This window comes from Brassica napus, chromosome A2 (assembly GCF_020379485.1).
Source record: "Brassica napus cultivar Da-Ae chromosome A2, Da-Ae, whole genome shotgun sequence".
In the NCBI taxonomy this organism is placed as follows: domain Eukaryota; kingdom Viridiplantae; phylum Streptophyta; class Magnoliopsida; order Brassicales; family Brassicaceae; genus Brassica; species Brassica napus.
This window is the reverse complement of record NC_063435.1, coordinates 25,394,861-25,421,599: the sequence shown is the minus strand read 5'-3', so window position 1 is coordinate 25,421,599 and position 26,739 is coordinate 25,394,861. Positions and strand designations below refer to the sequence as shown.

At 33.4% G+C, this 26,739-nt stretch overlaps 7 protein-coding genes across 8 annotated transcripts; 3 read left to right on the top strand and 4 right to left on the bottom strand.

Annotated features, from left to right (window-relative positions):
- The first annotated feature begins 3,293 nt into the window (after window positions 1–3,293).
- On the top strand, window positions 3,294–7,521 carry LOC125580447 (SAGA-associated factor 29 homolog A-like). The gene is made up of 11 exons (XM_048744882.1): window positions 3,294–4,175; window positions 4,437–4,530; window positions 4,630–4,697; window positions 4,832–4,950; window positions 5,024–5,109; window positions 5,374–5,427; window positions 5,512–5,665; window positions 5,765–5,778; window positions 5,861–6,537; window positions 6,626–6,849; window positions 7,299–7,521. Exons 1-9 carry the CDS (start codon window positions 4,055–4,057, stop codon window positions 5,961–5,963), a joined length of 813 nt encoding a protein of 270 aa, XP_048600839.1. The 5' UTR covers window positions 3,294–4,054; the 3' UTR covers window positions 5,964–6,537; window positions 6,626–6,849; window positions 7,299–7,521.
- On the top strand, window positions 6,632–8,989 carry LOC106401815 (eukaryotic translation initiation factor 3 subunit I). Its single transcript, XM_013842419.3, has 8 exons — window positions 6,632–6,849; window positions 7,464–7,679; window positions 7,763–7,896; window positions 7,978–8,097; window positions 8,195–8,284; window positions 8,374–8,460; window positions 8,560–8,639; window positions 8,733–8,989. The coding sequence occupies exons 1-8, from the start codon at window positions 6,666–6,668 to the stop codon at window positions 8,806–8,808; spliced, it is 987 nt and encodes a 328-aa protein (XP_013697873.1). The 5' UTR covers window positions 6,632–6,665; the 3' UTR covers window positions 8,809–8,989.
- Window positions 8,990–9,609: 620 nt separating this feature from the next.
- On the bottom strand, window positions 9,610–12,101 carry LOC106401825 (proteasome subunit beta type-7-A). The gene is made up of 9 exons (XM_013842429.3): window positions 11,951–12,101; window positions 11,690–11,845; window positions 11,074–11,215; window positions 10,896–10,992; window positions 10,741–10,810; window positions 10,550–10,654; window positions 10,362–10,460; window positions 10,043–10,130; window positions 9,610–9,889 (listed from the first exon to the last, which is right to left on the bottom strand). Exons 2-9 carry the CDS (start codon window positions 11,831–11,833, stop codon window positions 9,813–9,815), a joined length of 822 nt encoding a protein of 273 aa, XP_013697883.1. The 5' UTR covers window positions 11,834–11,845; window positions 11,951–12,101; the 3' UTR covers window positions 9,610–9,812.
- Window positions 12,102–13,083: 982 nt separating this feature from the next.
- LOC106401834 lies at window positions 13,084–14,867 on the bottom strand. 2 transcript variants are annotated; one of them, XM_013842440.3, is made up of 6 exons: window positions 14,757–14,867; window positions 14,129–14,403; window positions 13,890–14,045; window positions 13,733–13,791; window positions 13,504–13,657; window positions 13,084–13,432 (listed from the first exon to the last, which is right to left on the bottom strand). In XM_013842440.3, the coding sequence occupies exons 2-6, from the start codon at window positions 14,381–14,383 to the stop codon at window positions 13,358–13,360; spliced, it is 699 nt and encodes a 232-aa protein (XP_013697894.1). In that variant the 5' UTR covers window positions 14,384–14,403; window positions 14,757–14,867; the 3' UTR covers window positions 13,084–13,357. The 2 variants fall into 2 exon arrangements, with proteins under 2 accessions (XP_013697894.1, XP_013697902.1); XM_013842448.3 differs by having other exon boundaries at window positions 14,129–14,398; window positions 14,757–14,831.
- Window positions 14,868–15,755: 888 nt separating this feature from the next.
- LOC125580440 lies at window positions 15,756–17,194 on the bottom strand. Its single transcript, XM_048744869.1, has one exon. The coding sequence runs from the start codon at window positions 16,940–16,942 to the stop codon at window positions 16,115–16,117; it is 828 nt and encodes a 275-aa protein (XP_048600826.1). The 5' UTR covers window positions 16,943–17,194; the 3' UTR covers window positions 15,756–16,114.
- A 580-nt stretch (window positions 17,195–17,774) lies between these two features.
- Window positions 17,775–18,158, top strand: BNAA02G28920D. The gene has a single exon (XM_013855067.1). It carries the CDS (start codon window positions 17,775–17,777, stop codon window positions 18,156–18,158), a length of 384 nt encoding a protein of 127 aa, XP_013710521.1.
- Window positions 18,159–19,116: 958 nt separating this feature from the next.
- LOC125580436 (putative pectate lyase 11) lies at window positions 19,117–22,036 on the bottom strand. The gene is made up of 5 exons (XM_048744863.1): window positions 21,809–22,036; window positions 20,826–21,268; window positions 20,435–20,735; window positions 19,731–19,869; window positions 19,117–19,557 (listed from the first exon to the last, which is right to left on the bottom strand). Exons 1-5 carry the CDS (start codon window positions 21,940–21,942, stop codon window positions 19,336–19,338), a joined length of 1,239 nt encoding a protein of 412 aa, XP_048600820.1. The 5' UTR covers window positions 21,943–22,036; the 3' UTR covers window positions 19,117–19,335.
- Between the last annotated feature and the right edge of the window lie 4,703 nt (window positions 22,037–26,739).

Here is a 26,739-nt window from a genome sequence, read left to right as displayed (position 1 = left end):
ATTTATAAATAATAAATTATTTATTATTTATTATTATCATATTATATTTATCTGGGTGGTTTATAATAAAATCACTACGGTTCAGGAGAGCCTGACGCCTAAAATAATTATAGAGAACTGGTTTTATTTATATTTTGCATTCTCGGTTTTTTCCATTAAATGGTATAATGTGGCACATCCATTGTTTAATATAAGAAAATTTATTAGGGTGATCTGCCAAACGCCTAAAGATCAATTCATTCAAAAAAATTTCGTCTACATTTTTTTTATCAAAATTTCGTCTACATGTGGAAGCACCGTAGCCTATTGGTTAAGGTTTAAAAGCTTCTACACCCAGGTCTGGGGTTCGAATCTTAGACTATGTAATTTATTGCAGATTACATGAAATCCAGGTTTCAAGTCCCGGAGAAAGCGGTTTATTAAACAATTATGCAGACTACAGAGGAAAGACTTGCAATGGATCTTCAACATGATGCAAATAAATCTGGTCAGGCGTGGATCTTCATAGGACAGCTCAGGTGATGCAGTTAGGCGTAGGTCTTCATAAGGCATGTAGTATTGTCGGTTGTAGAATTGTCTATGTAATCTTTCCTATATCATAATTGTAAGATCGTAATAAATCAGCGTTAAAAAAAAAAAGACGATAACATAACCATTGATCTGATATATCGCATTAAGAAAGTCAAAACAAGCTTTTGAGATACAGTCTAACCCAACTGAAAATATAAATTGCCAAATACGGTCTGAAGAGAAAATCAATGATAATTCCCACTACAAAAAAAAGGTTAGTTTAAATCATTTATTTTAAATATTTGTATTATATAAAAACATGTTTATAAACCCTCCGAGACAATCTCGAGGTTGTGAAAAACTCGTTACTATCCAACTGCAATACAAAACAATACTTTTTGAGTTCACGCATCTTATAATTACTTGAAACCTACATTTATAAAGATTTATAATTTTTCAAAAAACTCAATGTTCACTATCGATGCTCTCTCTCTTAGATCTAACTAAGGACATGACAATACTCAACCAACCTTCTTCTATTTTCTTATAACAGAAATAACAAATTCAACAAATGACTTGAAACAAACAAAAAGATGCACAAATTTAGGAACTTACTTATAGAATCGTGAAGAGGAGAATCGTGAAAAGAAGATGACATTTTGAGATGAAATTTTAAATCGTGTAGTGTGATTGTTATTGTCGCATGAGAGAAATGATCTTGGATTCGTCGTCACTGGATACTCTTTCCAGAAGACGTCTTCACTCGTGAGAGAGAAGACCTTTTTCTCGTCGTCGTCGTGAATGTCGCCGTCGTGAGAGTCACCGTCACCGTCAATCTCTTCGCCGAGAAAGTAGAATGATTTGTCGTGAGAACCCCAAACCTTATCTCTTTCCCTTTCTCCATAAGATCTGGTTTACTTAAAGGGGACTTAGGTCATTTACTCATTAATGAAGAATGTATTTATCAAAATGTTTTTTAGTTGTAATAAAGATGAAAAGTGGTATCATCAAAATGGTAAACATAAATTCTTTCCTAATATATATGTAAACTAGGATCGGTCCGCCATACGGGTGGATATACTTTACTTGTGATCTAAATTATTATTTTTGTATAATTTTGTGGTTTGTGTTTTAAGATTTCATTTGAAAGAAATATGTATGATAATGATTTTTTGTCTTTTAAAAAAATTTTGGTCAGGAAAAATTATATGTAATAAGATATAATTTTCTTGTTTAAAATACTTGTTTATATTGTCCAAACAAAAAATAATAGTTCTCTATCTTATAAAGTTGTGGTATTTTAAATGGTCTTTGTGTTATTTTATTTTACAAAAGTTTGAGCAAACATTAAAGTATACTAATGGAGATTATGTTGTTTTCTATAATTTTATATTAAACAGTTATATTGCATGTTAGTACCTTTATCCGATCGTTTAAATATCCTAAAAAATTTATTCTGTACTACATAAACACTCTATCGGATGTTGATAGTGTTGGCTTCGTCTCAGCCTTCGTTAAAGCCTAATGGACTCACCATAGCTTCTTCTGATTTCTTGTGATGCACGCCAGAGAACAGTGATACGTCAGAGAAGTCTAAATAATCATGCGGTCAGAGAAAGCTCAGTTTGTCTAATATAGGTTGCAGATCCAGTAGGCTGATTATATAAGTAAGCGTTGAAGCTGCATCGTTTTCTTTCCTCGCTTTGAGTCGTCACTGAGATGTCTCCGGTGGTGTTGGAAGAATGATTTCTGTCTCGGCTTCCCATTATGCTTCCTGTGAAATCAATGTACCAAAGCAAAGTAGTGTCCTTGTTTTTTGTTTTTTTTTGTTTTTTTTAACTACATTATTCATTTCAACCAACATCCATACATGATTACAGCACAAATTCTCAGTTCCTAAGGATCTGCGTACAAAAATAGCTTCCTAGCTTCAATCATGAATAAACTGAGGCTCTATAATAAAAAAAATCCAAGTGGTAAGAAAGGAAACAGGAGCAGAACGTGCCAGTTGCCATGGAGAGAGAATGTCAAGTTTTTCTCTAAGCTGTCGAGAGATGTCTTCAATTAGAGCACTGGCCGTCGAGAAGTATGGTTATGAAGTATAGCATTCCTCTCTTTCCAGATAAATATATTGCAGCTTGGAGTGCTGAGTACTGTAAGTGCAATCGAAGAACAAATGTTGTGTTGTCTCCTCGGCCTGAGCACACAGAAGACACTGATCTGGATCCGAGATTTCCTTCATTATAATCATTTATCGGGCATCGTAGCTGAGATTTTGGCCCGGAATTTTCCAGGTCTACCACCATGTTTATGCTTCTTCTGATGAATCCTGTTACTGAGTTTTCTCTGTGAAGAAACGCAACCACCTCTGTCTTTCTTTTTTGGAGAGTTTCTACTGCATACACCAGCTAATAGCTGAAAAAAGCTTTTCAAGGAATCTGTTGCAACAGTCAAGATATAAAGAAAGAACAATCAAGCTATATATATATATATGTTCTTGTCTGAAATCAAATGCAAGAGATTCAATCTTTTATCTTTTTTTTATAAACAAAAGAGAAGTCATCTGTAAGAACTTTATGTATACATAACAGAATGCATCAACATTCATAACAATGGAATGTTGATCCATGTATATCTTCAAGACCTTCATAAAAGAGAAGAGGACAAACTTAATTGGTCGTAGATTCTTAAATGTTTTTTTAGTAATTTTTATTTAGCAGATGACATCAAACCCTTAAGATGTAATTTGAGATTTGAAACGTGAAAGTCAAAAAAATATTCAATATAACACCAACTCTGATCATTTCTTAGCAGAGCCGTGAATATACTTCAACCCCATTAAAAAAAGAAAAGCCAATAAATTTTAAATTTGTGAACAAACCAGGAGAAGAATGAGAGAGGAAGAAGAGGATCTTTGAAAAACCCTCAATTCTGTTATTCTTTCTTTCCTCTGCCTATCGACTCTGTTTGTTTTACTTTTAGGTGTCAATGAAAAGTTCAAATTATATCCCATTATTATTATATAAATAAAAGAAAAGAAAAGTTTTAGAAGTTGATACCAGTGTTTCTTAAATAGACCGTTTTCTTTTGATCCTTCTCAAGTCTTCTTCCTCAGCTTATTGTTATACCAAAAAATTGTGTACTTGACACACCCATAAAGAATGTGGGATCATATCTTCTATAGATAACATAATCTGGAGTTTCACCAAACACTGACATTGAAAACATCATGAACCCTAGAAGCCGAAGCTTGCAATTTTTTAAGACGACGACTGTTATTATCGGGCTCGAATAATTTCATCAGCCCGCTTATTGAACGGCTCAAACCCATGTTAAAGTCAAAGTCTTTCTTTTTAGTTTTTAGTTTCAGAGACGTGTTCTTCCTTCCTATGTTTCTAACATTCAAACATAATAACTATTTTTGTTTGGGACTTTGGAGCAGGAAATTGAAACTTGCCTATTCGAATTCTAATTTGCTTGATTTTCTGGTGCGGGTTTATTTTTTTCTCGGGGGCTCGTGTCGTTGAAGAAGCCTGAGCAGGCCATGTCGTCAACGCCGGACATAACAGGAATACTGGAGAACACGAAGGAACTTGATCGCTTACGTAAAGAACAAGAAGAAGTTCTTGTCGAGGTCAATAAGATACATAAGAAGCTTCGATCTTGTAAGCTTCAAACATAACTTCCTAAATTTGTGATGATCTGGGACTGGTCCGATTAGTAATGTAATGATTAGTTTGTGTTTATATCTTGTTCAAGTAATTAACACAAGTTTTCTTAGTAATGTTTTTATAATTCCGTCAAAAGATTATTCATTATGGAAACAAAACTAATGAAATCTGAAATAACACTTATTCAAGACTTGGAGTTAAATGTGACTTTATCATCAGTAAATGTAACACTTTTGAGATTGTGTTGCAACACAGCGCCTGAGGTAGTTGAGAAGCCTGGTGATACTTCTTTGTCACAGCTTAAAAATTTGTTCATTCAAGCCAAAGAGCTCTCTGAAAGTGAAGTCACGTAAGCCACACCTTTCTTAAATGAGTTGGGAACTGAAAAAAAAATAATAATCTTAATTTGGGTTTAGAACACTAATCACAGTTTTTGTGATTAACACAGTGTTTCAAACATTCGACTTGCTCAACTGGATTCCCTGCTTCCATCAGGGCAACAACGCGGAAAACTAGGTATAGTCTTGTCGTGTTTTTACTCTTTTGGCGTCTTGTCTCGACACGCTTTTGAGCCTCAAACTTCTGCAATGATATTCTGATATACATATAAGATGGATTAAGATTTTACAATGCTTGTAATGATATCACAGAAGTGGCAGAAGGCAACGGTCTGAAGAGGAAGAGAATGAAAGCTGGATCAGATGTAACAAGAGTTCCTCCTTCCATTAGAAACCAAATGAAGGCATATGCCAGTCTAAAGGGTGAACAGGTACAGCTACTTCTTTGAGTTGAGTTGACTCAAAATAATGGGGAAAAAACATTATGACATGTGTTATATGTAGGTTGCTGCAAGAATTACAGCAGATGATGCCGAGCAGGATGAATGGCTTGTGGTGAAAGTAATTCACTTCGATAGAGAAACAAAAGAGTAAGTTTCTACCCTTGTAAATAAGAATCCTACATAGTCAAATATTCTTGGATTAAACCGGTACATTGTGCAATTGTGTATATGTTTATTTTTTTTTTTTTTTAAAGAATGTTAAATTAATTAAACAAAAAAAAATACAGTTTACAACCAAAGTTGCTTGTTTGAGTCTGAAATGAAAAACTAGAGCTTTACATTACAGAGAAAATTATCTAAGAGAGAACCATATATATGGATTTTTAAAAGGCTCAAACTTTTATGTCACAGAGTTGAAGTACTTGATGAAGAATCAGGAGATGATGAAGAAGGAGGTGGCCAGAGGTAACTAAGTCTCATTATGAATAATAACGTAAAGAAACATTTACAGTGAAATTTTAGTAACATGCTCTTGTTATATCTTTGCAGGACGTATAAACTACCAATGTCATGCGTTTTACAGTTTCCAAAAAGGAATGATCCTTCAACAACACAAGAGTTTCTACCAGGGAAACATGTATTAGCTGTATATCCAGGAACCACAGCTCTTTACAAAGCGACTGTAGTAAGTACACCACGAAAGGTTAGTTTCTTTCTTTTGCATCCTCACAACTTCAATCTCGCTTCAGCAAACTAATCTCTGAATATACTCAAACCTGCATGTTGTATCATCTGGTTCCAGAGGAAGTCTGATGAGTAAGCTCCTCCACAGCTCTGTTCATATCCATCATAAAACTAATTAAAGCAGTTATTGGTTAATATTTTATGATCACATTAGGTACTTGCTGGAGTTTGATGACGATGAAGAAGACGGAGCATTACCTCAAAGAACAGTGCCTTTCCACAAAGTGGTAGCTTTACCAGAAGGCCATCGCCAGTGATGTTCAGATTGGGTGCATTGAAATAAGAGACTCTTCATGTTTGTTTCTTTGAGGCTAAAGCAAGAGTTAAAGGTTGTTGTTGCCTTCGTTTGTGTTCATAGATGAGATCAATTTGAAGGATGAGAAGGTAAGTTTATTTTCTGTTCAGTTTGAGGAAAAGCTACTCTTAATGTATGCATGTGTATGTGGGTATTTATATCATGTTGAGCCACAATGTTGAACACAAATGCAACTATTTTTTGTTTGTTTGTGTTAAATTTACGTTTACAAATTTTGGGTTATAAATACCAAAAAAAAAAAACAAGTTATCTTTAAGCATTAAAAACAGTAAACAAAATGATTAGTAAACCGGTCGATTATTCACCTACCATAAAGGACCCGGCCGGATCAATTGTTGAAACGGACCGGTTTAGCTTGGTCGAGACTTGAGGTTGTAAAAAACGGCGTCGTAAGGTCGATGGTAAGAAAGGGTATAATTGTCAAAACAGAGCACACTTCAACATTAGGGTTTTATTCTAAAAATCTGGTGTTAGCTCCTTCTCCTTCGTCTATCGTCTGCAACTTCTCATCTTTGGTTTTAGCTCATCCCCAGTCAATTTAATCACTTTTTCAGATCTGATCTTTTCTTAACCTGAATCGATTCGTTCTGCATCTGTTTTCAGATCAAGTCCTTGTGATAAAGAAAGAGCTTTTAAGGAAAAGATGAGGCCGATACTGATGAAGGGACACGAACGTCCATTGACGTTCCTCAGGTACAACAGAGATGGCGACATGCTCTTCTCCTGCGCCAAGGATCACACTCCCACTCTCTGGTACGCCGATAACGGCGAACGCCATGGTACCTTCCGTGGCCACAACGGTGCCGTTTGGTGCTGTGACGTCTCAAGTAAGACCGACCTCGAAAGTGTTGGACTTTATAAAATATCTTATTGATTGGATGATTGTTAGGGGTTTAGTTGGTGTTTTATAGAAAACCCTTTTGTTATTTTGATTGAAAGTTGATTTCTTTTTTTTTTTTGTGAATTTTAGGATGATTTTGATTTGATTCCCAATTGTTATGAGTTGTATCATATGTTATTGATTGGATGATTGTTAGGGTTTTAGTTGATGTTTTATAGAAAGCCCTTTTTGTTATTTTGATTTAAAGTTGATTTTTTTTTTTTTTGTGAATTTTAGGATGATTTTGATTTGATTCCCAATTGTTATGAGTTGAATCATATGTTATTGATTGGATGATTGTTAGGGGTTTAGTTGATGTTATATAGAAACCCTTTTTGTTATTTTGATTTAAAGTTTTTTTTTTTTATTTGTTTGATTTTGTTTTGTTAATTTTAGGGGACTCGTTGAGGTTGATCCCAATTGTTATGAGTTGAATCATATGTTATTGATTGGATGATTGTTAGGGGTTTAGTTGATGTTATATAGAAACCCTTTTTGTTATTTTGATTGAAAGTTGATTTCTTTTGTTTGTTTGTGTTGAATTTGTTTTGTGAATTTTAGGGGACTCGTTGAGGTTGATAACCGGAAGTGCTGATCAGAGTGCGAAGCTATGGGATGTGAAAACCGGCCAACAGTTGTTCAGTTTCAAGTTTGGTTCTCCTGCGAGGTCTGTGGATTTCGCTCTTGGAGATAAGCTTGCTGTGATCACCACTGATCCCTTCATGGAGCGTACTTCTGCTATTCATGTCAAACGCATCGCTGAAGATCCTGAAGACCGTAAGTTTTGTTACTTTTATATGTTTGTAGGTAGAAGCTTTTATATATGTGTAAAAGGAAACTGTGTTGATGCATTGTTGCAGAGGTTAGTGAGTCTGTGCTTGTCCTTGAGAGCCCAAATGGGAGGAAGAGGATTAACAGAGCTGTTTGGGGGCCCTTGAACCAAACCATTGTTAGTGGTGGTGAAGATGCTGTGCTCAGGATCTGGGATGCTGAGGTAAATTCAAAAGCTTCTTAAGCGGGTTTTATGGTGGTGTATATAAGTTTCACTTAACTTTGCCAATTGTGTTGTTGCTAGACTGGGAAATTGCTCAAGGAATCAGATTCCGAAGTGGGTCATAAGAATACAATCACGTCGCTCACCAAATCAGCTGATGATTCTCACTTCATTACTGGTTCACTTGACAAGACTGCAAAGGCATGTGTTCCTTTCTTTTATCTGTCGTTTCGAAGTTGTACGATTTTTCTATATATATTTCTGATAAGACTGATCTTGTTTTGTTTAACTGTTTCAGCTGTGGGACATGAGGACATTGACTCTTCTTAAGACTTACGTTTCAGGGGTGCCTGTAAACGCCGTCTCCATGTCTCCACTTCTTGACCATGTATGTAATAGTAAACGTCAAGAAGTTTAAAGTCTATTATTAAAAAATCAACATTGTCATGAATGTTTTTTTTTTCTGCTTTCTCATAGGTTGTGCTTGGAGGTGGTCAAGATGCATCAGCTGTTACAACCACTGATCATCGTGCTGGAAAGTTCGAGGCTAAATTTTATGACAAGGTTAGTGTTGTAGTATATTAGCAAGATGTTTTCATACTTCAAAATTGCAATCAGGAACATATATGTATAACTGTGTGTTTGGTAATAACAATAATGTAGATTCTGCAAGAGGAAATTGGTGGTGTGAAAGGTCATTTTGGACCTATTAATGCTTTGGCATTCAACCCTGATGGAAAGAGGTATAACATTATCTGATTCATTGCTTCATACTGTGATTCTTTTTTTCTTTTTGGCGTTGTTGATGAGTTTGAGAGTTTTGTTTTTTGAAACAGTTTCTCAAGTGGAGGTGAAGATGGATACGTCAGATTGCATCACTTTGACTCTGATTACTTCAACATCAGGATTTAGATCCTTTTTTTAAAACAAATCTCTCAATCCGCATTTTGTTCTCTCTTTTCTGGATTATAAATGTTTTTCCCTATGAATACTTTAATGGTTCCGAGATATGAAGTGTTTGAATTTTGGATCGAATCCTTAGATTTTGTACATTTCATACTTTTTGAATTACAAGTTACAAACCTCCGATCTTTTTGGGATTCCATTCTATTAGGTTTATTTGTAAGGTAGTGTTTACGCAATAACAGCGAAAACATGAGTGTCTCTCTTTCTTGGAATGGACTTAACCAAGGATGAGTACAATTTATCAAAAACCTCCAAATAAAGTTTTGACTAACCGATGCTTTCTTGGCAATAAATATCTGCATTAAGCACTCTGGTCCCGTGTGCGTCAAGCAACCTGAAGTTTGGCATCAAGCGACCACTCAAACTCTCTCGTGTTTAGTACAAGCCTGAAACAAAACAGCTGCAAGAGCATATACCTTGTTTTCTACGTTTATAGTCTCTGTTCATCTGGATTATCATCTTCTCTCTGTTTTTTTTTTCTTCTGCAATGATATTTTTGGTTTCAAAGACCGTTTCAGCTGACATAATCAGTTACTTGTTATACTTATACCAGTGAAAAGAAAGCATGTGTTTGTATAATGAAATTATGACTTCTGAATGGAGAAACAAAGACTACTGGCAAACCAGGAGAATGACAATGTAAGAAACTCAGGATGATCCAAAAGTATAAGAGAGAACACTTCTTTTTTGCTTACTTTGGAATCTGCAGACCATTTTGGTCCACAAACCAAAGTTAAACGAGTTAACTTTTAGAAAATTTGTTTCATAAGATTCCAAACAAAGAAATTTCGAAGTCTTAATAGCACTGAAATCCTTAAGATTGGTAAGAAAAGATTTTGGATAATCCTTCAACAACATTGGTAAAGAAAGACAAGACTAATATGTCTCACGCACACTAAGATACGCACTTGGTAAAGATGAATACAAAAGCAGAGAATTGAGAGATTCATTCATTCTTCCATAGCTTCACCCACTTCTGTAATCTCAACTCGCTCCATCAATGGGGTGATTTTCGTGCGAAGAACCTCTGTTTCCAAATACACAATCAACCAAATATACTGAAGTCAGAAAAAGGATAGGCTAGAGTTGACTGTCTCAGACAGATGCGAGTTCTGTTAGGGGTCTCTTAAGAGCCTAATCATGTTGTGTTTGATCAAGTAAAGAGAGAGATTAGCTTTACCGGTTTTCTTGGTGAATGAATAGCCTTTGCTGCTGACATAGGTTCTTGGGTTTGGTTCCATGTAGTTCCTGAGATATTCCTTGTGCCCCTGCATCGCCAATACAATGACAACAAGTTCAGCAAGCAACGAACAAGACAAAGCTAACGCAAAAAGAAATTGATTTGAAGCCAGGGGTGTTTTGCATATATCTAATGGTAATCCAAAGACTTGGGTTCTTCATGGTTCAACGGTATGATATGATACATTACAAGTTACATATTCTAACCATAAGAAGTTTTGTTATTTAATCACAGAGGTATCAGGCTGGCAAAGACAGACCTTTGTGATCACGCAGATGTCCACGTTGCTACCACTACCCAGGTCGTTGAATATTCCCGAGCATATGGCTTCAGCCACCAGCTTGATTCCTTCGTCCCTCTGAAGGATATCGTAACATTAAAATCAAGCAGAAGGCAGAAACTAACACATCTTGAAACTGAAAGATGAATGTTCCTCCGACTACTTACAGTTAGACCTTCTTTGTACTTTGCCTCAAAGACAGACATAGCAGCAAGAGAACCAGAACCCATTGTAGCGAATGGTAGAGTGTCAGTTGAACCGTGTGGGTATATCTGTGCATCAAGTCAAAAAAGTAACATAAATAAACAACAGACAAAATAAAATCTCTTCTCAGAAGATAGCATCTATTTAAACTTACGGTATGCAGATGAGGCCCGGTGATATCGACTCCACCAAGGACAAGAGCAGCTGAGACATGACCTTGATAGCTGGATAAAGTTCGGATAGTTAAGTCATCTACGTTTCTCTAAGACTGAGTTTATAAAGGAGATAGATAGATAGAAGAAACGTTACCTGAAAAGATGCTTTTTGAGAAGGGTCAAAGCAGTGATGACCCGAGAGTCTCGCCCAGTCTGGTAACGATGCAACCTCAGCTGTGAGCTGACCATATCTAGACAATGAGATAAAAACGAAGCATCAACATCAAATTAGATGAGAGTTCTTAAAAGGGGAAAACAAAAATCAGTCATACCAGTGACAGCTTCAGTGTCAGCAGCGGTTCCAGCACCACAGCAGTAAATGTTAGGTGCCATGTAGTGAATCTTCTCACAGTTCTTATCAGCAACGATAGGTCCCTCAGTTGCTCGTGTATCAGCGCCTAGTATAACACCATCCTATTCAAAACCCCCGGATAATCAAATCAGCTTAATACAACCATTTACCAAAAAAACAATAAATGATAGCACAAGAACACAGACATCTTCACATGTTTAATTGATGTGCTCTATACTACACAGAGGCGCATAACTAACTAAAAAAGCAGTCTAGTCGCTGAAGGGGCTCAGCTAAAGTCACAATGATGGTTTGCTTTTATCTCTCACTTATTAACCACCACAAAACCATTTATTAAAACAAACAGTAATATCACAAGAACACAAACAACTCCACATGTTTAAAGCTCTAAGCTACACGAACGGATAGGCAGAGCTAATTAAAAAAAAAAAGCAATCTAGTCGCTAAAATGGCTCAGTCATAGGCCTCACTCAACTAATCTTGAAACAAATGGTATCGGCTATAATCAAATAGATTCCATTACTAGATAGAATTAGGCTAGATACAATCAAGTATAGGCGAGAGAAAAGTGAGACCTTGAAGATCAAACCGACGATGGTAGTACCGGTCTTCAAAAAGGAGGGAGCTTTAAGACCCTTTTGGATAAGCATATCGTTTCTCTTGCACAGATCGAAGCTGAACCCACCCTTCGGCGGTACATCCACTCCTGACTGAGTCATTCTCCCAAAATTCTACAATAACATGGATAAAAAGGTAAATTTAACATCAACCCATTACCCAGAAAGTGTGAGAATCAAGATAAAGAAAAATCTGGACTTGGAGAGAGATTTATTTACCTTGGCCGACGAGGTTCGCTTGAATCAGAAGGGGAAAACAGATGCAAGACGAGAGGAAAGAGCAAATTATAAAGAAAAGAGTTGTTTTCTTCTTCTCCAATTAACCTTTTCAGAGATCCTTCCAGGGGCCTTGTGGTCTTTCTATTTTCACTTGAGATTCCAATTCCGATGGGCCTTTATTCCTTGTTCTTGAGCCCATCTATCAATACTTCTATATTTGAGCCCATTATAGACGGTTATTACTTATTAGTTGTAATCTAATGGGGTTAGAATAGTTAACTTGTCTAGTCTTCAACATTGAATGGTTTTTGAGGTAAACCATCTTTGGCAAATACAATTTTATATATCTATACTATTAAAGCAGAATACTTCTTATGAATATGCTCCTGAATTTTCCTATTAATTACAAAACATTCAATTTCCTTTTTCAATTGTTTTAAATGTTTTTCGAAAATGAAAAGCCTAACCAATTTGCTACTTACATTTTCGTTTTTAAGCCCATTAAGTCGTTTTAAATCTCATTTCGTACTCAGAGATTTACGGAATCAAATCAAATAAAAAGAACATTCCCCAACTTGAGGAACACACAAAAAAATATTTTAATTGTTTGACATGGTAACTGAATTTTACAAAAACTAATCTTAAAATATAGAAAGATTCGATTTTAAAGAGAAGATCACTCAACTTTCTCCCTAAATTTCTGATAAAACCTAACATCTTGCTTTGAATCCGATCAATATTATAAATAGGTAACACCGGTTTCCTATTCAAACCCACACCTTCGAACAAACCAACATGATCTACGTAGGATAATATAGGACAAACATTTTAATTTTAATAATGATTAAAAAAATAAAGAAGACAATATTATAAAAATTGACTATAAACAAATAAAAAAAATTATTAAAATATGAATTAGACAAATATTTATTAATTTAAATGGAATTTTAAAAAGAAACGATACCGCGCTTTGAAAGCGCGGGTCAAAATCTAGTAATCTCTTATGTTAGGTATTCTATTCTTATAAATCATGTAAATTGAATGGTTTGAGGTAGACCAACACTTCATCCGGTCTTCAATCATCTAAGTAACTAATCAGTGTTCTTAATCACGAAGATGGCTTAACAAGACACTGAAGAACATGTACACCATCCATTTAAAAATTACTAGACCAGGAAAATCATCTGACCAGCCAATTTAATCTTTGATCAAAGTCTTGCAAAACCAGAACCGGTTTAAGCCAGTTTATGAGGAAAAAAAACAGTGTGTAAATCAAACCGGCCATAAAGGACTTCTTACTACTGCTGATTCAAGACCGGTTTCAACAGTCAACAGCCCATCACACCATTCCAACATCTCATAACCATATGTTGACAAAAAAAAACATATGTATACAGCCTAAGGCAGCTAGCGAGCGAGCTTCTGAGCATTCTTGACTGCTCCTACATAGAAATGCAATCTCCATAGCATTGTGTTGTCCTCCTGAAATACACAAATGCTATTAATCTTCCACCTTAACTTACAGACCACAATCTATTAACTATGTGTCTTACCGACTGATCCAAGTTGGCGATAACCTCGTCTGAAAATTCCTTTCCAGACGTTCTGCAATGTTCTTCCACTATCCCAGCGACACGGTCACGGTTTCCCCCAGGTAACTCCATGATTGCTTTCTGAAGATCTAACTTTTCGCCGCGACTCATAGGCCTTTTTCACAAGACCTCAATAAGTAACAATTAAAGAAGGATGTTTCAATTGTACATGAAATAGTCGACTATATACCTGCAAGTAGCCACTACATCATCAAGGATGTTCTCGAGTTGCTGCTGCATATCATCCAGCTTTTCAAAAGGCAAAACCAAACACACAGAAAATTTATTAGCATTTTCTCGCATGAACACATGATAATATGATATATTACATCCTTTAAGTGCATTACCTCATGAAGAAGAACATTTGAATACCGGGAGGTTAATTTCTTGACAATATCAGGGTTAGACAGAAGATTCGTCACATCATCTTCAGAGTCTGCAGGAACATCACATTTGGCTGCCTTGTCTGAGAATCGTTTCATGCTGCATGCACGCAAATGCATCTACAATTCCCAAATTGCATATAACTCTTATCATCAATACGATATTATAACAAGAGTAGAACTTTTGATGTATGTATAATAACCTCATTAACTTCTGGAGTTAGATCCCTCACGCACTGCCTTAACAAAACATTCAAATCCTCTCTCTTGAGGTGTGACATCCCAGCTCCTATTGCAGTGTTGGAATGACTCATAGTGGCTTCTTGATCTCGAAGCGAGATCTTCTCTTCTTGAGACAAGAGTTGAGCTACTTGAGATCTGTAATCACCGAAAGAGTCTGCAGGTTTGACTCTTTGGGTTTCAGACGAAGGAGGCGCTTCTGCTCCTCTTTTGGGCATAGCTTTTGGTAGACACTGAACTGGTAAGCAGACACACATGAAGATTAAAAAAAAAGAAACTTTGAATATAAAACCACCAACACAAGACTACTCGAACATTATTCGAACATTGCTAAAAGCTATTTAGTTCCAACTCTGACTATTGTTTGAAACAGAAGATTGTATAAAGGCAACGAAGCGTGTAATAATAAATACAGAGTAAGATATTCAGACAACAGTATGTGTGTATGAACGACAATCTGGAACTTTCGGTTACAGAGTTTTAAATTCAGAATTTTTACGAGGAAGCTAATGTAATTACGGGGATCATATGAGTATTGGGTATCTCTATAGCGACGTGATGTGCCTTTGATGGGATTCGACGAGAACTTACCGAGGAATTCGAAGCGATTGTCGCTGAAACAGGAGAAGATCGTTTATTCGACGGGGAAGCCGAAAATAAAGAAGAAGAAGGAGACCAAACTCTTAAGGCAAGTACACCTGTGTGTCTGTGCCACGTCAGTATAGTCTATCTTGGGCCTTCCAATTGTACGGGCCTTTTTATTAGCCCAGTTTATTACAAAAAACGTTTTTTAGCTTAATTTATAATGAAGGGCATTTCTTCGAGATAAACTATTTTCTAAGTTTTGATCACAAAAATAGATCACAAGAAAAAAAATGACCAAAATATTTCATTTAAAAGGTAAAAAAATTATAATTCTTTAGATATATAGAAAAAAAATAAAAAAATAATAATAATAATCTTTTTTCTAGTTTTAGATTATATGTTTTCAAATTCGAACTTTTATATTAAAAAAATTATTATAATTTTTTTCCGAAATTTTTTTATTATCTTTTTCAAATTTTTATTTTATAATTCGAAAATACTTTTTGAAACTATTATTAAAAAATTTATATTCAAATTTTTAATATTTATCTTTTATTTATAAAATTTAAATCTCGATCTCAAATCTCCACCCCTTAACTCTAAATCCTAAAATTTGGATTAGTTAACTCTAAAGGTATAAGTGTATATTTACCTTTTTAATAAAATATTTTTGTCATTTTTGTCACTTTGATCCTTAGAGTATATTTGTAACAAACTTTTTTAGTGATATCGTAGAGTATTTCCCTATTATGAATCTGAAGTAATTAGTTATTACTTTTTCTATTTCAATTTAATTATCGTTTTGAACCTATGCAGCCACACATATTAAAAAATATTTAATTTTATATATTTTTAAAATAAAAACATTAATATATATATATATCTAACTATTAAAATAATAGATTAAATATAAAACTAATATATTTTGTATTGAAATTAGAAATGATACTTATTCTGAAATAAGTATTTTACTCTAAATGATAACTAAAATAAAACTGTGTGGATACTACAAAACGCTGAGAAAGACCTGAAGAAAATTAGTGTAAAACCAATCTCACCATGCTAACTAATCTTCACTTTCCTGTCTAAATTTAAACTTAAATATGATCTTCACTCTCACATAGTCTCATTACGTTGGACACAGGACACGTGTTCTCTCAATTGTCTTTTGAAAGTGGAAATTACCATCACCACATGTTCTCTCTTTAACTAAACAAAAGATGAAACCAATAAAATTTTCCAAGACAAGCTCCTATGGACCCGGTCAACTGAAACTTCGGTTAAATCCCCTATATCTCTTTTCTTCCCTTTTATATTTTTCACCATTGCCATTAAGCAAACAAGAGATAAAAAAAGTAAGTAATTTAATAATTAATTACCGCATTTAAGAAAATCTCACATTCACATATAAAGATGACAAGGACCATTACGCTCCTATCTCTCGCCGTCACCGTCTTGGCCATTACCGCTGTCTTCGCCGCTGATCCTCCAACACCAGCCGGAGCGCCTAAAGCCAACGCCAACAAAAGCTCACCCACTCCTCCCGCCGCCGCAGCATCCCCCAAACAACCCGCCGCAGCATCCCCCAAACAACCCGCCGCAGGATCACCAAAACCAACCACCGCAGGATCCCCCAAACAACCCGCCGCAGCATCCCCAAAATCCACCGCTTCCGCCCCAACCTCGCCGCCTACGGCTTCTGCTCCCACCACCACCAAGAAGAACTCCTCCGCCACTCCAAGCGCTTCCCCATCTTCAGGTGGTGGCGCCCCCACAAACGCTCCAAAATCTTCGTCAGCCAAAACTCCGGCTCCAAGCCCCGACTCAAGCACCGGAGGTCCTACCAGCTCATCCGAAGGTCCTACAAGCTCATCGGAAGGTCCTACAAGCTCGTCCGAAGGCCCTACAAGCTCGTCTGAAGGCCCTACAAGCTCGTCTGAAGGTCCTACTAGCTCGTCCGACTCACCATCCGCATCTTCTCCGCCGTCTCCGACACCAGACATGTCTCCGTCGTCGTCCCCTGATGAAGGACCCACCAGTGAAGGCCCCGAAGCTTCAGCCCCGACGGGAAGAGCCTCGTCGCTTGAGATCTCTATCTCTGGATCTGTTCTCATCGCAGCTGCATGGTTCTTCTTCATATGATGAAATGTTACTCTTGTGTTTCTTATTACACTTAAAAAGGCTCGTTTCATTTAATATTTTTTGATTCCTTAAAAAAAGGTTTGCATGTTGTTGCACAAAAAAAAAGGTTTGCATGCACTCAGGTTCAGTGGAATTCGTGCATAGTACGGAGGTTAGGATTTGATGTTGTAATAAAAATGTTTAGCTTGTGTTAATTTATGATTAATATGATCATGTACGTGATCTAAGTGGTTATAATGACCATTAAATGCTTATGGTTAAAAGGGTCTATTATACTAGTAGTAATTTATGTCCATTTTCCAGTTGGCTAGTACATGTTCCAATACTGCTGAAGATCAATGACAAACAATATACAGGAAAATCCAAATAAAACTTAGTAAGGAAGGTAGAACTTACTGCTTGACCAAAAAAAAGAAGTATACATTACCAGAAAGGAAAAAAAACGGAGAATATAATTTAACTCAACAAGGTAAAGTATATACTAACAACAAATAATTAGCTTCTGATAAATAGATTGTTTTCAGTTATCAGATACATGCATCTGAAAACGAATAACTAGTTAGAATACCCAAACAATATCCTATAAATAGTTACAAAAACCATATCTTTTTATTTATAGAGAAAAGAGAACAAAACAAACACCTTAACCTTAAATAGCAAAATAGCCTAATAAAACACTGAACATAATACGTCCATCTTCATTACAAGTAAATTTCAAATCTCCATTCCCATTTCTCTTCAATTCTCCTTGACAAGTTTAATCAATCATCTGCTCTCTGAACCTCACGGAAAAAAATTGTAAATACCATTTGAAAATATACCGCAAACATTCAATAGAAGAGACCAGGGGATCAAAATCATCAACACACATATACATATACCATGGCAAGCCGTTTTTTCTTAGTCTTCCTCCTCGTAATTCTAACAATCGTTAATGCAACATTAGCAGCTGATGTTGCTGAAAAACTTCAACCTGTTGTTGACACCAAAAAAGCAGCAGACAACGCTACGAAGAGCTTGATAGATAGCCTTGGTCCGTCTCAAGATAACCCCGATTACGAAATCCCTTTAGAACTTGCACCGGGCGGTGTCCAGGTGGTGGATGATTACCTTCCCAATATTAGCCCCGGCGGAGGAAAAGATGACTCTCTTGCACAACCAGAATCGGATATGGATGTCAATAACTCGCCATCTAGCCCTGCCTCTATATCTTTTACAACCGTTGCCGTTGCTGCGGTAGGAGGAGCCAGCTTATTTTTCTTTTGAACACATGCAGAAGACCAAACGATGTCCTTTAATTTCGGCTACTCATGTAATACTTTTATGATGTTTTTGGAATCTATGGCGAAACTGTACTTTGTTTTGTCTACATAATTACATTTGCTACATTGTTTTCAAGAACAAAAAATTTAAAATGCTAACTGCTAAGTATGCGTAATGCGTGGAATACAGGTTACCCAAGATTAATTATATCAACTATCAGGATCATAAAGAGGACAAACATGTATCAAGCTCAATCCTATAGTTACTGAGTTACAATTAGCCATATGCACCCATGCATTATAGCGAAGATCAAATGATTATAGCCCCGAAAAATGTGTCCTGTCTAGAAAACTGGACGTAAATAGCGTGCCCTTTCACGAGTGGCCGACAACTTTTTATAGCCTTAAAGTGAATTTTTCTTATGTCAACGCAAAATATCAATGACATTTCTAGGCATGACTTCACCGCGCTATCTATGATAAATTGATCACTGGACTTTCTTCCTTAAATCGCTAAAGACAATTCGATCTCTTACCATGTCATATTTGTTACTAATAATTACTGCAGTCACTCGCAAAACTCAAAGGCGGATAGTTTAGCACGCAGTGTTAAGAAGCAACTGTCTTTTGTCGTTCACATGGATGCAGATCACCCGGTTTGGTTTACAGAGTCAATATGAATCTGTATAGTTGACGATAAAAAAAAAAAAATTACTGCAGTCACTAGTTAAACATTAGCCAGATTTTTGGGGTAGTAAAATAAAACTAAAATAGTTTATTTTGAGTCGATGGCTCGACTACTGCCTACTGGTATCCCACATAGGCATCTAAAGAAAAGGTTGGAAAGATCAAAGACAGAAATAAATAAAACCAAATTAATATATTATGGTCTCGATCTGAAGAAACTATGGGCGTAAAAAAATTTCTATGCTTAGATTAACTTCTTGCCAAGAAGTTCTTGGTTAACAAAACAACACAAACTATATTAATATAAATTTAGAAATCATCTCACGCAAATGTCTAGAGACATAGCAGACGCATTATACTTTTAACATTACAATGAAAACTTAAAACAAAAAGAAGCCTCTTACCATTCATTAATTAGAAGTTTAGAACACACGAACCATTGCATAAACAATTATTTCCTCTTAACGATTTCATTATCATTGTTATACTGATAATTAACAGCGACGACCTCGACGACAACTTAGTGTTCCTGCCGTCGTCGTGATGGAACCCACAAGCGATGATGGCCTCGCGCTTAGACTAGAAGCTCTTGCATAAGTTGATGAAGCTCTAGCACCGGATTGCCGGAAATATGCTCCGTTCAACATTATATCCCCTTCCGATCTCCAGTTCCAATGTCTCCATTTGCTTTCGGGTGCGTCTTCATGTTTTGTAACCTATATATTATTACAACATTAAACTAAACACATGCCACAGTTTAATTTTGAACAATCGCCTAACATGCATACAAAACTACAAACCCTTGAGCTAAATGCTCGGGTCAACTGTCACGTGTTAAATTTCGTAAAATAACAACATTTCAAATTATAGAAAATTAACAACAACGTACCTCTTTATTGAACCGGGTATTAGGAGCGAGAAATCTATTTCCTTGGCTGAATATCGTCGGGGAAGCACTTCCACCGATGGCATACATTTCCCAGTGAGTATAATCATTGTTCACAACATGGAAATATCCATGCCTGCACCTGTTATTTATAAAACCCTAAATATTAATAACATATTCAACTATAACTAGCACTTTCATTTCATGATATAACAAAAAAAATCTCAAGTTATATATTTAAAGCTTCTTCGTACTGATTTTAATTAACTTTTCATCCATGCATAGGTCCAATAGCGTGAATCTTCAAAAGGTAATTAGTAGTATTAACTTTTTCTAAGCATAGTTAGAAACACACTGAAAGTCACAAACCAATTAAATTATTTCATCTAACCGTCTGGAATTAGATGAAAATCAATAATGTGTATCTGTATAATTAATGGTCGATTTGCTTTTTTGGGTATCATTTTTGTTCATATGTCATTTAATGAAAGAAATCTTATAGCATATATATAGCCATATAGTGATGTGATCGATGGTGGTGAGTTAAAAAGTCTCATTCTCCTTTTGCTGACTTCTTGCAGACTCTATAAGTCAAGCTTTCACATGCAAACTCTTTATGCGCGTGCTTCGGACCACGCACGCAAGCTTCTATATATCACCGAGACTATGTGTGTGTGCGATGAGGGATAAAAATGTAATTTTCTTACCGTGGCATCCTTTGAACGAGCCCTTCTCCGAAATGGTTAAACGCAATGGTGACTTGCATGTTCTTGTCCTGTGTGTAGCTATCGTGGTGTCCTAAAAGCATGACCTTGTCATGGTGCGTCATGTGGTTGTTCGATATAGTTATAGCCGTCGAACCATGTATGGCGTCTATCAGACCATCATCGCAGTTTGAGAACGAGCAATGGTCGATCCACACATGCTTCCCTCCAAATATCGCCACTGCGTCTCCATCTGATTTGATCCACCACCCAGTGTGACGTGGACCATCTCTAATCATCCCAGCTATAAACACAAAATATATTAATTAGCATGTTTTATAAAGAAGTTTTGGTTCCAATATATATCAAGCAAACTAGTCTATATTTGTTTCACCTGATCCTGGTTTGCAGTCATGGATGTTGATTCCATGAATGATGATGTTAGTTGCATAATGGATCTTGATGCATGGTCCATCGGTTATGTGAACACTTGAGCCTCTACCATCAATGGTCTTAAATGATGTGATGATCAGTTCCTTCTTAAGCCTAATGACCATATCTCTCTTGAAAATGATCCATAAAGGCTCTTCTTGCGTGACAGCATGTCTAAGGGTTCCCTGTCTAGGACTTACTGGATCGTCGTTGGCCGGATCTGTAACCACGTAAATTCGGCCACCGCGGCCTCCGATAGCGTGTTTGCCAAACCCTATAGCACAATCGGCTAGCCGTTGGCGGTTAGTCTCCCAGTTTGGATCGCAACGCCAACAATCATCGATAGGATTTCCAGTTCTACAAGATAGGTAGGCCAGGCTCCTCCTTGATGCATTGAATACACTCCTACAAACAAATATAGAAAATATACAAACATTCGTATTAATTGTAAAGTTTGATCTATTTAAATGTGAACATAGTATGGTAGTTGTGGAAAAAATGTCGGCCACAATTGGTATATAGTTATAGACAGTAGGCACTAGGTAGCTTGGGAAACCAATTAAATAAAAAATAGCTAGCTAGCTAGATAGTACTGTTAAATATGAAATGTTTTTTTCTCCGAAAAGGTTTTCTTGATTTTAGATGAATCGAAAATGCAAATATAGAGTGAGTAGTTTGCAGAAAGTTCACAGAATCTTCAATGTGAACCAAAATTAAGTTTAGTTAACAGTTGGTTGAAAAAAAAACAAATCTAAAGCTTAGATTACAAAAATATTTGTTTATTGGGTTTTGTGTACAATAATGTGATGTACCATGATTACAACTTACAAGTGAACGAAAGAAGTGACAGACGTTTATGGAATTAACTGCTACATTGTATAAACAATTGTATCACGATAGCGTTTTATATTTACAAAAGCAACAATGTTATAGCATAAACCATACCTGTTGACCTCATCAACTACTAGATTCGGATCTTGGGTATGAGGCGACGAACTGGAAGAGAATGCTATCGTGTTGCCGATTGATAGGAGGAATATTAAAGTGTAAACAAAAGGATTATTAGAATACGAAATCATTATTCTAAACAAGAACGAGAGAGAAACAAATATTATAAAAGAGAGAAGTTTGTGTGGAAGTTTGCTATCGTTGGAAGAGTATATTAAAGGGGAAGTGAGTGCCGAGAGTGGAGGCGTGATTTATTAAGTTACTATTTCTGAGATATGGTATATCTTATATATTAAAACAGAAGTCACAACTTTGATTCATGTGTGATTTTTTTAAAAAATAGTCCTAATGGACATATTCATAGAAATTCATACTAAATTTTAATTTAGACTAATAATAAATAGAATTTTTAAAATATTTTAATCATAATATCTTTTGATATCTTTTCATTTTAAATATAAATATATTTATTTTAAAAGTCTAACAAATCTGTTTGAAAAGATTTTTACAAGATCTTCATTTTCGAAATTATATTTAAATATTTTCACTAATTTCGAAATTAGTTTAAAATATTATTATACATTAATATATTCAGTTATATAAAATGAAAAATAAAAAAATCTATAATATTTTATTTATTATATAATCATAATCAACCATATTAAATTAAAATTATTATATTGAGCTAAATATAATAAAATTGTATTAAATTTATATATTTATATATTTTATTTTCGTAATTATAAAATATTATGTTCAAAAATAAAATCTAATATGTTGGTAAGATGGGTTAACATTATCAAACTATATAATACATGTATAAAAATTAACATGTATTTCTTTAAAGCTAATAATATAAAATCTTTGTAACTACTTTAATCATAATATATTTTCATTTTAAATATAATATATATTTATATATTATATTTTAAAATTCTAAAAATCTGTGTAATATTTAAACAATAACTTAATGTATTTTAAGTTATCGTTTAGAAATGAAAATAAATAAATTATATCCTATTTTGTCTACTTTTATAGTCATGATCATGTTAAAATATAATTATTATACTAAAATAAATATGATAAAATTATATTCAATTGATGAATTTATAAATTTTATTTTCATAAATATAAACTATTTATATAATATATAATATGATGATACAACGGCTTAAAATTAACAAACTATATAATACATGTTTAAAAATTAACATATCTTACACTTTTATATATATAATAATAAATTATCTAAAATGAATAAGTATAAAAATATTGGTAAAAAGAAATCCAGTTTTGAAATACGGGTCAGAATTTAGCATAAATTAAATATAAAATATTTTTTAAATATATTTTTTCATGAATATATTAATTTGCTTAATAACTAAATGCAAATACAATAAGATAAATATATAATAAGAAGTGGCAAATACATAAGGTTTAAACAACTAATTAATTATAACATGTAAATTATAAAATTATTGTATTTGAAATAGTTATATAAATATTTAAGTATATGATTAACATTAAAAATATATACCACTTATGTTCTAAAATAATAATTTATGTATAGAAAAGTGAAAACAAACACCCGTACGGTTGCACGGGTCAAAATCTAGTTTTTTTCTTACAACTACTATAGGACCTACTTTATGGTGATTTCAGGTGAGGATAACCAAACGGTTAATGATGTGAAAACGTTAACTGGGCTCAGTAGTCAAAAGTAATTTGCAAAATGTCAACTTGTTGACCTCCCTAACGATGCCATTTTCCAATTTTTTTTTCCTTTGGTTTCGCCTCACTTTTGCATTCAAAGAAACGTAATCACAGACACAGTAAGTGGTTTGAAATGAAATGATTGTCTTTGTAAAAGTTAAACCTAAAAACCGGTAATTTGACCATGGTAGTCAAAAGTAACTGCCTAAAGTCAATATCTTTGATAGCAGGTATGGCACCGTTTTTTGCTTTCTTTCCCCACTTGCACTTTCGAAGAACAATTTGTTTATGCATGCATCATAGGTGCTGTGATGATGATTCTTAACAAAGAAAATGGGATTGTGGACTGTAATTTAATAGACAGACTTGGAGGACTTGTAATATAATAAACCTCGAACTCAATCTGGGCCCTAATTCAAAGCCTTTGATAAAGCGATGCATATTAGGGATCTTCATCTTCTTGACACTACAGTTTTCAAATATAACACGAGGTTTGATGTATCAATGTTTTAAATTAGCATAAAATCGTTTTCAATAATTAAAAGGGAATACTCGAATCATTTTATAGTGGAAGTAGCAATGTTTTTGTTTGGCAATTTTTTTTTTTAATAAAAAGGTTTAAAACCGTGAACTGTGCATGGTGGATGATGCCAAGAGAAGAGATCTCACAGCAGAATTTTGCTGGACAACACAAGAAACAGGTATCAGTAAACAAGAATACAAGTTTCTACCATTCGCAACACTTCAAATCCTTACTAATAAAAGGGACCTTTTGAAGCTCCATAGAGCGTCCACATCAGCAAAAAAAACTTCTCCCGAAAGATGACACGTGGCATAAAATATAGTTTTATATTTTAATATTACTAATTTTCAAAAATTATAAATAACATGTAAACATACAGCATAAAAAATAGAAAAACTACATTAAACATATGTAAGACTACCATTTTTCACTTAAAAAAAGACGGATTATCTTCATAATGTAACATTACCGTTTTATAAAAAAAAAACATTATATATAATTTCAAAAATAATAAATATATGTAAACATACAACATAAAAAATGGAAATACTACATTAAACATATGTAAGATTACCATTTTACATTTTTATTTAAAAAAAATAATATGTAAACATTAAACATATGTAAGATTACCATCTTTCACTAAAAAAAACGGCTTATCTGCATAATGTAACATTACTATTTTGTAAAAAAAAACATTATATATAATTTCGAAAATAATAAATAATATGTAAACATACATCATAAAAAATGGAAATACTACATTAAACATATGTATGATTACCATTTTACATTTAAAAATAAAAATAATATGTAAACATACAACATGAAAAAAATGGAAAAACTACATTAAACATATGTAAAATTACTATTTTTCACTAAAAAAAACAGTTTATCTCCATAATGTAACATTACCATTTTATAAAAAAAAACATAAATATAACTATTTGACTATTTGTCCAAGTTTTTCTATAAAACATTGCCGTTTTACATTAAAAATGAAAAAATACATTAAGATTTAAACATCTATCTTAAAATATAAAATATAGATATTAATAAAATATAAAGTATAAGAAAGAGAAATACATAATATATAGAAAAATAAATAATAAGTAAATATTATAAATATATAAATATACGAATTATATATACAATAATAAGTAAATGCACAATTTTAAAAAAATGGAAAGAGTACATTAAATATTAAACATCTATCTTAAAATGTAAAATATAGATACTAAGTAAATAGAAAGTATAAGAAAAAGAAATACACAACTTAAAAACAATGGAAAAAATTATATTAAGATTTAAACATCTATCTTAAAATATAAAATATAGATATTACGCAAATAGAAAATATAACAAAAGGAAATACACAATTTAAAAAAAAATAAAAAAAAGTACATTAGTATTTAAACATCTATCTTAAAATGTAAATCTATCTTAAAATATAAAATTATTAGTAAATAGAAAGTATAAGAAATAGAATTACACAATATAAATAAAAATAAATAATAAGTAAATAGATAATATAAGTAAATACCCAATTTAAAAAATGGAAAATTACATTAAGATTTAAAAATATATCTTAAAATTTAAAATATAGATATTACGTAAATAGAAAGTATAACAAATAGAAATATACTTTTTTAAAAAATGGAAAACGTACATTAAGATTTTAACATCTATCTTTAAAAGTAAAATAAAGATATTAAGTAAATAAAAAGTACAAGAAATGGAAATACATATACAGGAAAATAAATAATAAGTAAATATTTAAATCTATAATATATGAATTATATATATAATAATAAGTAAATACATAATTTTTCTAAAAAAAACGGAAAAAGTTCATTAAGCATTAAACATCTATCTTAAAATGTAAAATATATAATATAAGTAAATACACAATTTACAAAAAAAGGAAAAAGTACATTAAGATTTAAATATCTATTTTAAAATATAAAATATAGATATTACGTAAATAAAAAATATAAGAAATGGAAATAAACATTTAAAAAAATAGAAAAAATACATTAAGATTTAAACATCTATCTTAAATGTACATATATCTTAAAATGGTAGTAAATTATATAAAAATGAAAATACCACATTAAACAAAACAAAAATTAAAATGTACTCCCTCCGTTTCAAAATAGATGATGTTTTAGAGAGTTTTTGATGTTTCAAAATAGATGATGTTTTCATATTTCAAGGTATCTTTTAACTTTATCAAAAACTGTGTAACCAATTATATTTTGTAGTATGTTTTGTGATTGGTTGAATAATTTTTAATTTATATTTTAGTGATACTTTTTAGATAAAAAACAAGTTTTTTAATATTTGTGTCCCAACCTAAAACTTCATGTATTTTGAAACAGAGGGAGTCAAGAAAGTCCATATAAAACTCATTATTCCATCAATATCAACCTCACACTATCAAGGAAAACTTCAAAGCACTCGAGCAAAAAAATGGTTCTACCATCAACTATTGCCGTCTCAAAAACCCTTAATGACTTTGAAGGAGATTTTTTATAACAACGAACTTTTTGTTAGGTGAATTCATTGTTGGGAAACCCACAACTTCCAAAAGCCAAACTTATTCATGGGAATTGAATTGCTTTTCATAGACTCAAAGGTATTCTTACAAATTTAAATTAATCTAATCCATCATTTTATTGTTAATATTCAT

Excerpts from the sequence above, each read along its gene's own strand:
- LOC125580447 (XM_048744882.1), top strand. The coding sequence starts at position 4,055 with ATGTCGTCAACGCCGGACATAACAGGAATACTGGAGAACACGAAGGAA. Across the intron at positions 5,110-5,373 it reads TTCGATAGAGAAACAAAAGA|AGTTGAAGTACTTGATGAAG; the intron begins GTAAGTTTCTAC and ends TTTATGTCACAG. Across the intron at positions 5,428-5,511 it reads GAAGAAGGAGGTGGCCAGAG|GACGTATAAACTACCAATGT; the intron begins GTAACTAAGTCT and ends ATATCTTTGCAG.
- LOC106401815 (XM_013842419.3), top strand. The coding sequence starts at position 6,666 with ATGAGGCCGATACTGATGAAGGGACACGAACGTCCATTGACGTTCCTC. Across the intron at positions 6,850-7,463 it reads TTGGTGCTGTGACGTCTCAA|GGGACTCGTTGAGGTTGATA; the intron begins GTAAGACCGACC and ends TGTGAATTTTAG. Across the intron at positions 8,098-8,194 it reads CACTTGACAAGACTGCAAAG|CTGTGGGACATGAGGACATT; the intron begins GCATGTGTTCCT and ends TAACTGTTTCAG.
- LOC106401825 (XM_013842429.3), bottom strand. The coding sequence starts at position 11,833 with ATGACTCAGTCAGGAGTGGATGTACCGCCGAAGGGTGGGTTCAGCTTC. Across the intron at positions 10,993-11,073 it reads TGACACTGAAGCTGTCACTG|ATATGGTCAGCTCACAGCTG; the intron begins GTATGACTGATT and ends CTCATTGTCTAG. Across the intron at positions 9,890-10,042 it reads TTCATTCACCAAGAAAACCG|AGGTTCTTCGCACGAAAATC; the intron begins GTAAAGCTAATC and ends ATTTGGAAACAG.
- LOC106401834 (XM_013842440.3), bottom strand. The coding sequence starts at position 14,383 with ATGCCCAAAAGAGGAGCAGAAGCGCCTCCTTCGTCTGAAACCCAAAGA. Across the intron at positions 13,658-13,732 it reads GATGTAGTGGCTACTTGCAG|GCCTATGAGTCGCGGCGAAA; the intron begins GTATATAGTCGA and ends CTTGTGAAAAAG. Across the intron at positions 13,433-13,503 it reads TCGCCAACTTGGATCAGTCG|GAGGACAACACAATGCTATG; the intron begins GTAAGACACATA and ends TGTGTATTTCAG.
- LOC125580440 (XM_048744869.1), bottom strand. The coding sequence starts at position 16,942 with ATGAAACGAGCCTTTTTAAGTGTAATAAGAAACACAAGAGTAACATTT.
- BNAA02G28920D (XM_013855067.1), top strand. The coding sequence starts at position 17,775 with ATGGCAAGCCGTTTTTTCTTAGTCTTCCTCCTCGTAATTCTAACAATC.
- LOC125580436 (XM_048744863.1), bottom strand. The coding sequence starts at position 21,942 with ATGATTTCGTATTCTAATAATCCTTTTGTTTACACTTTAATATTCCTC. Across the intron at positions 20,736-20,825 it reads TGACTGCAAACCAGGATCAG|CTGGGATGATTAGAGATGGT; the intron begins GTGAAACAAATA and ends TTGTGTTTATAG. Across the intron at positions 19,558-19,730 it reads ATACCCGGTTCAATAAAGAG|GTTACAAAACATGAAGACGC; the intron begins GTACGTTGTTGT and ends AATAATATATAG.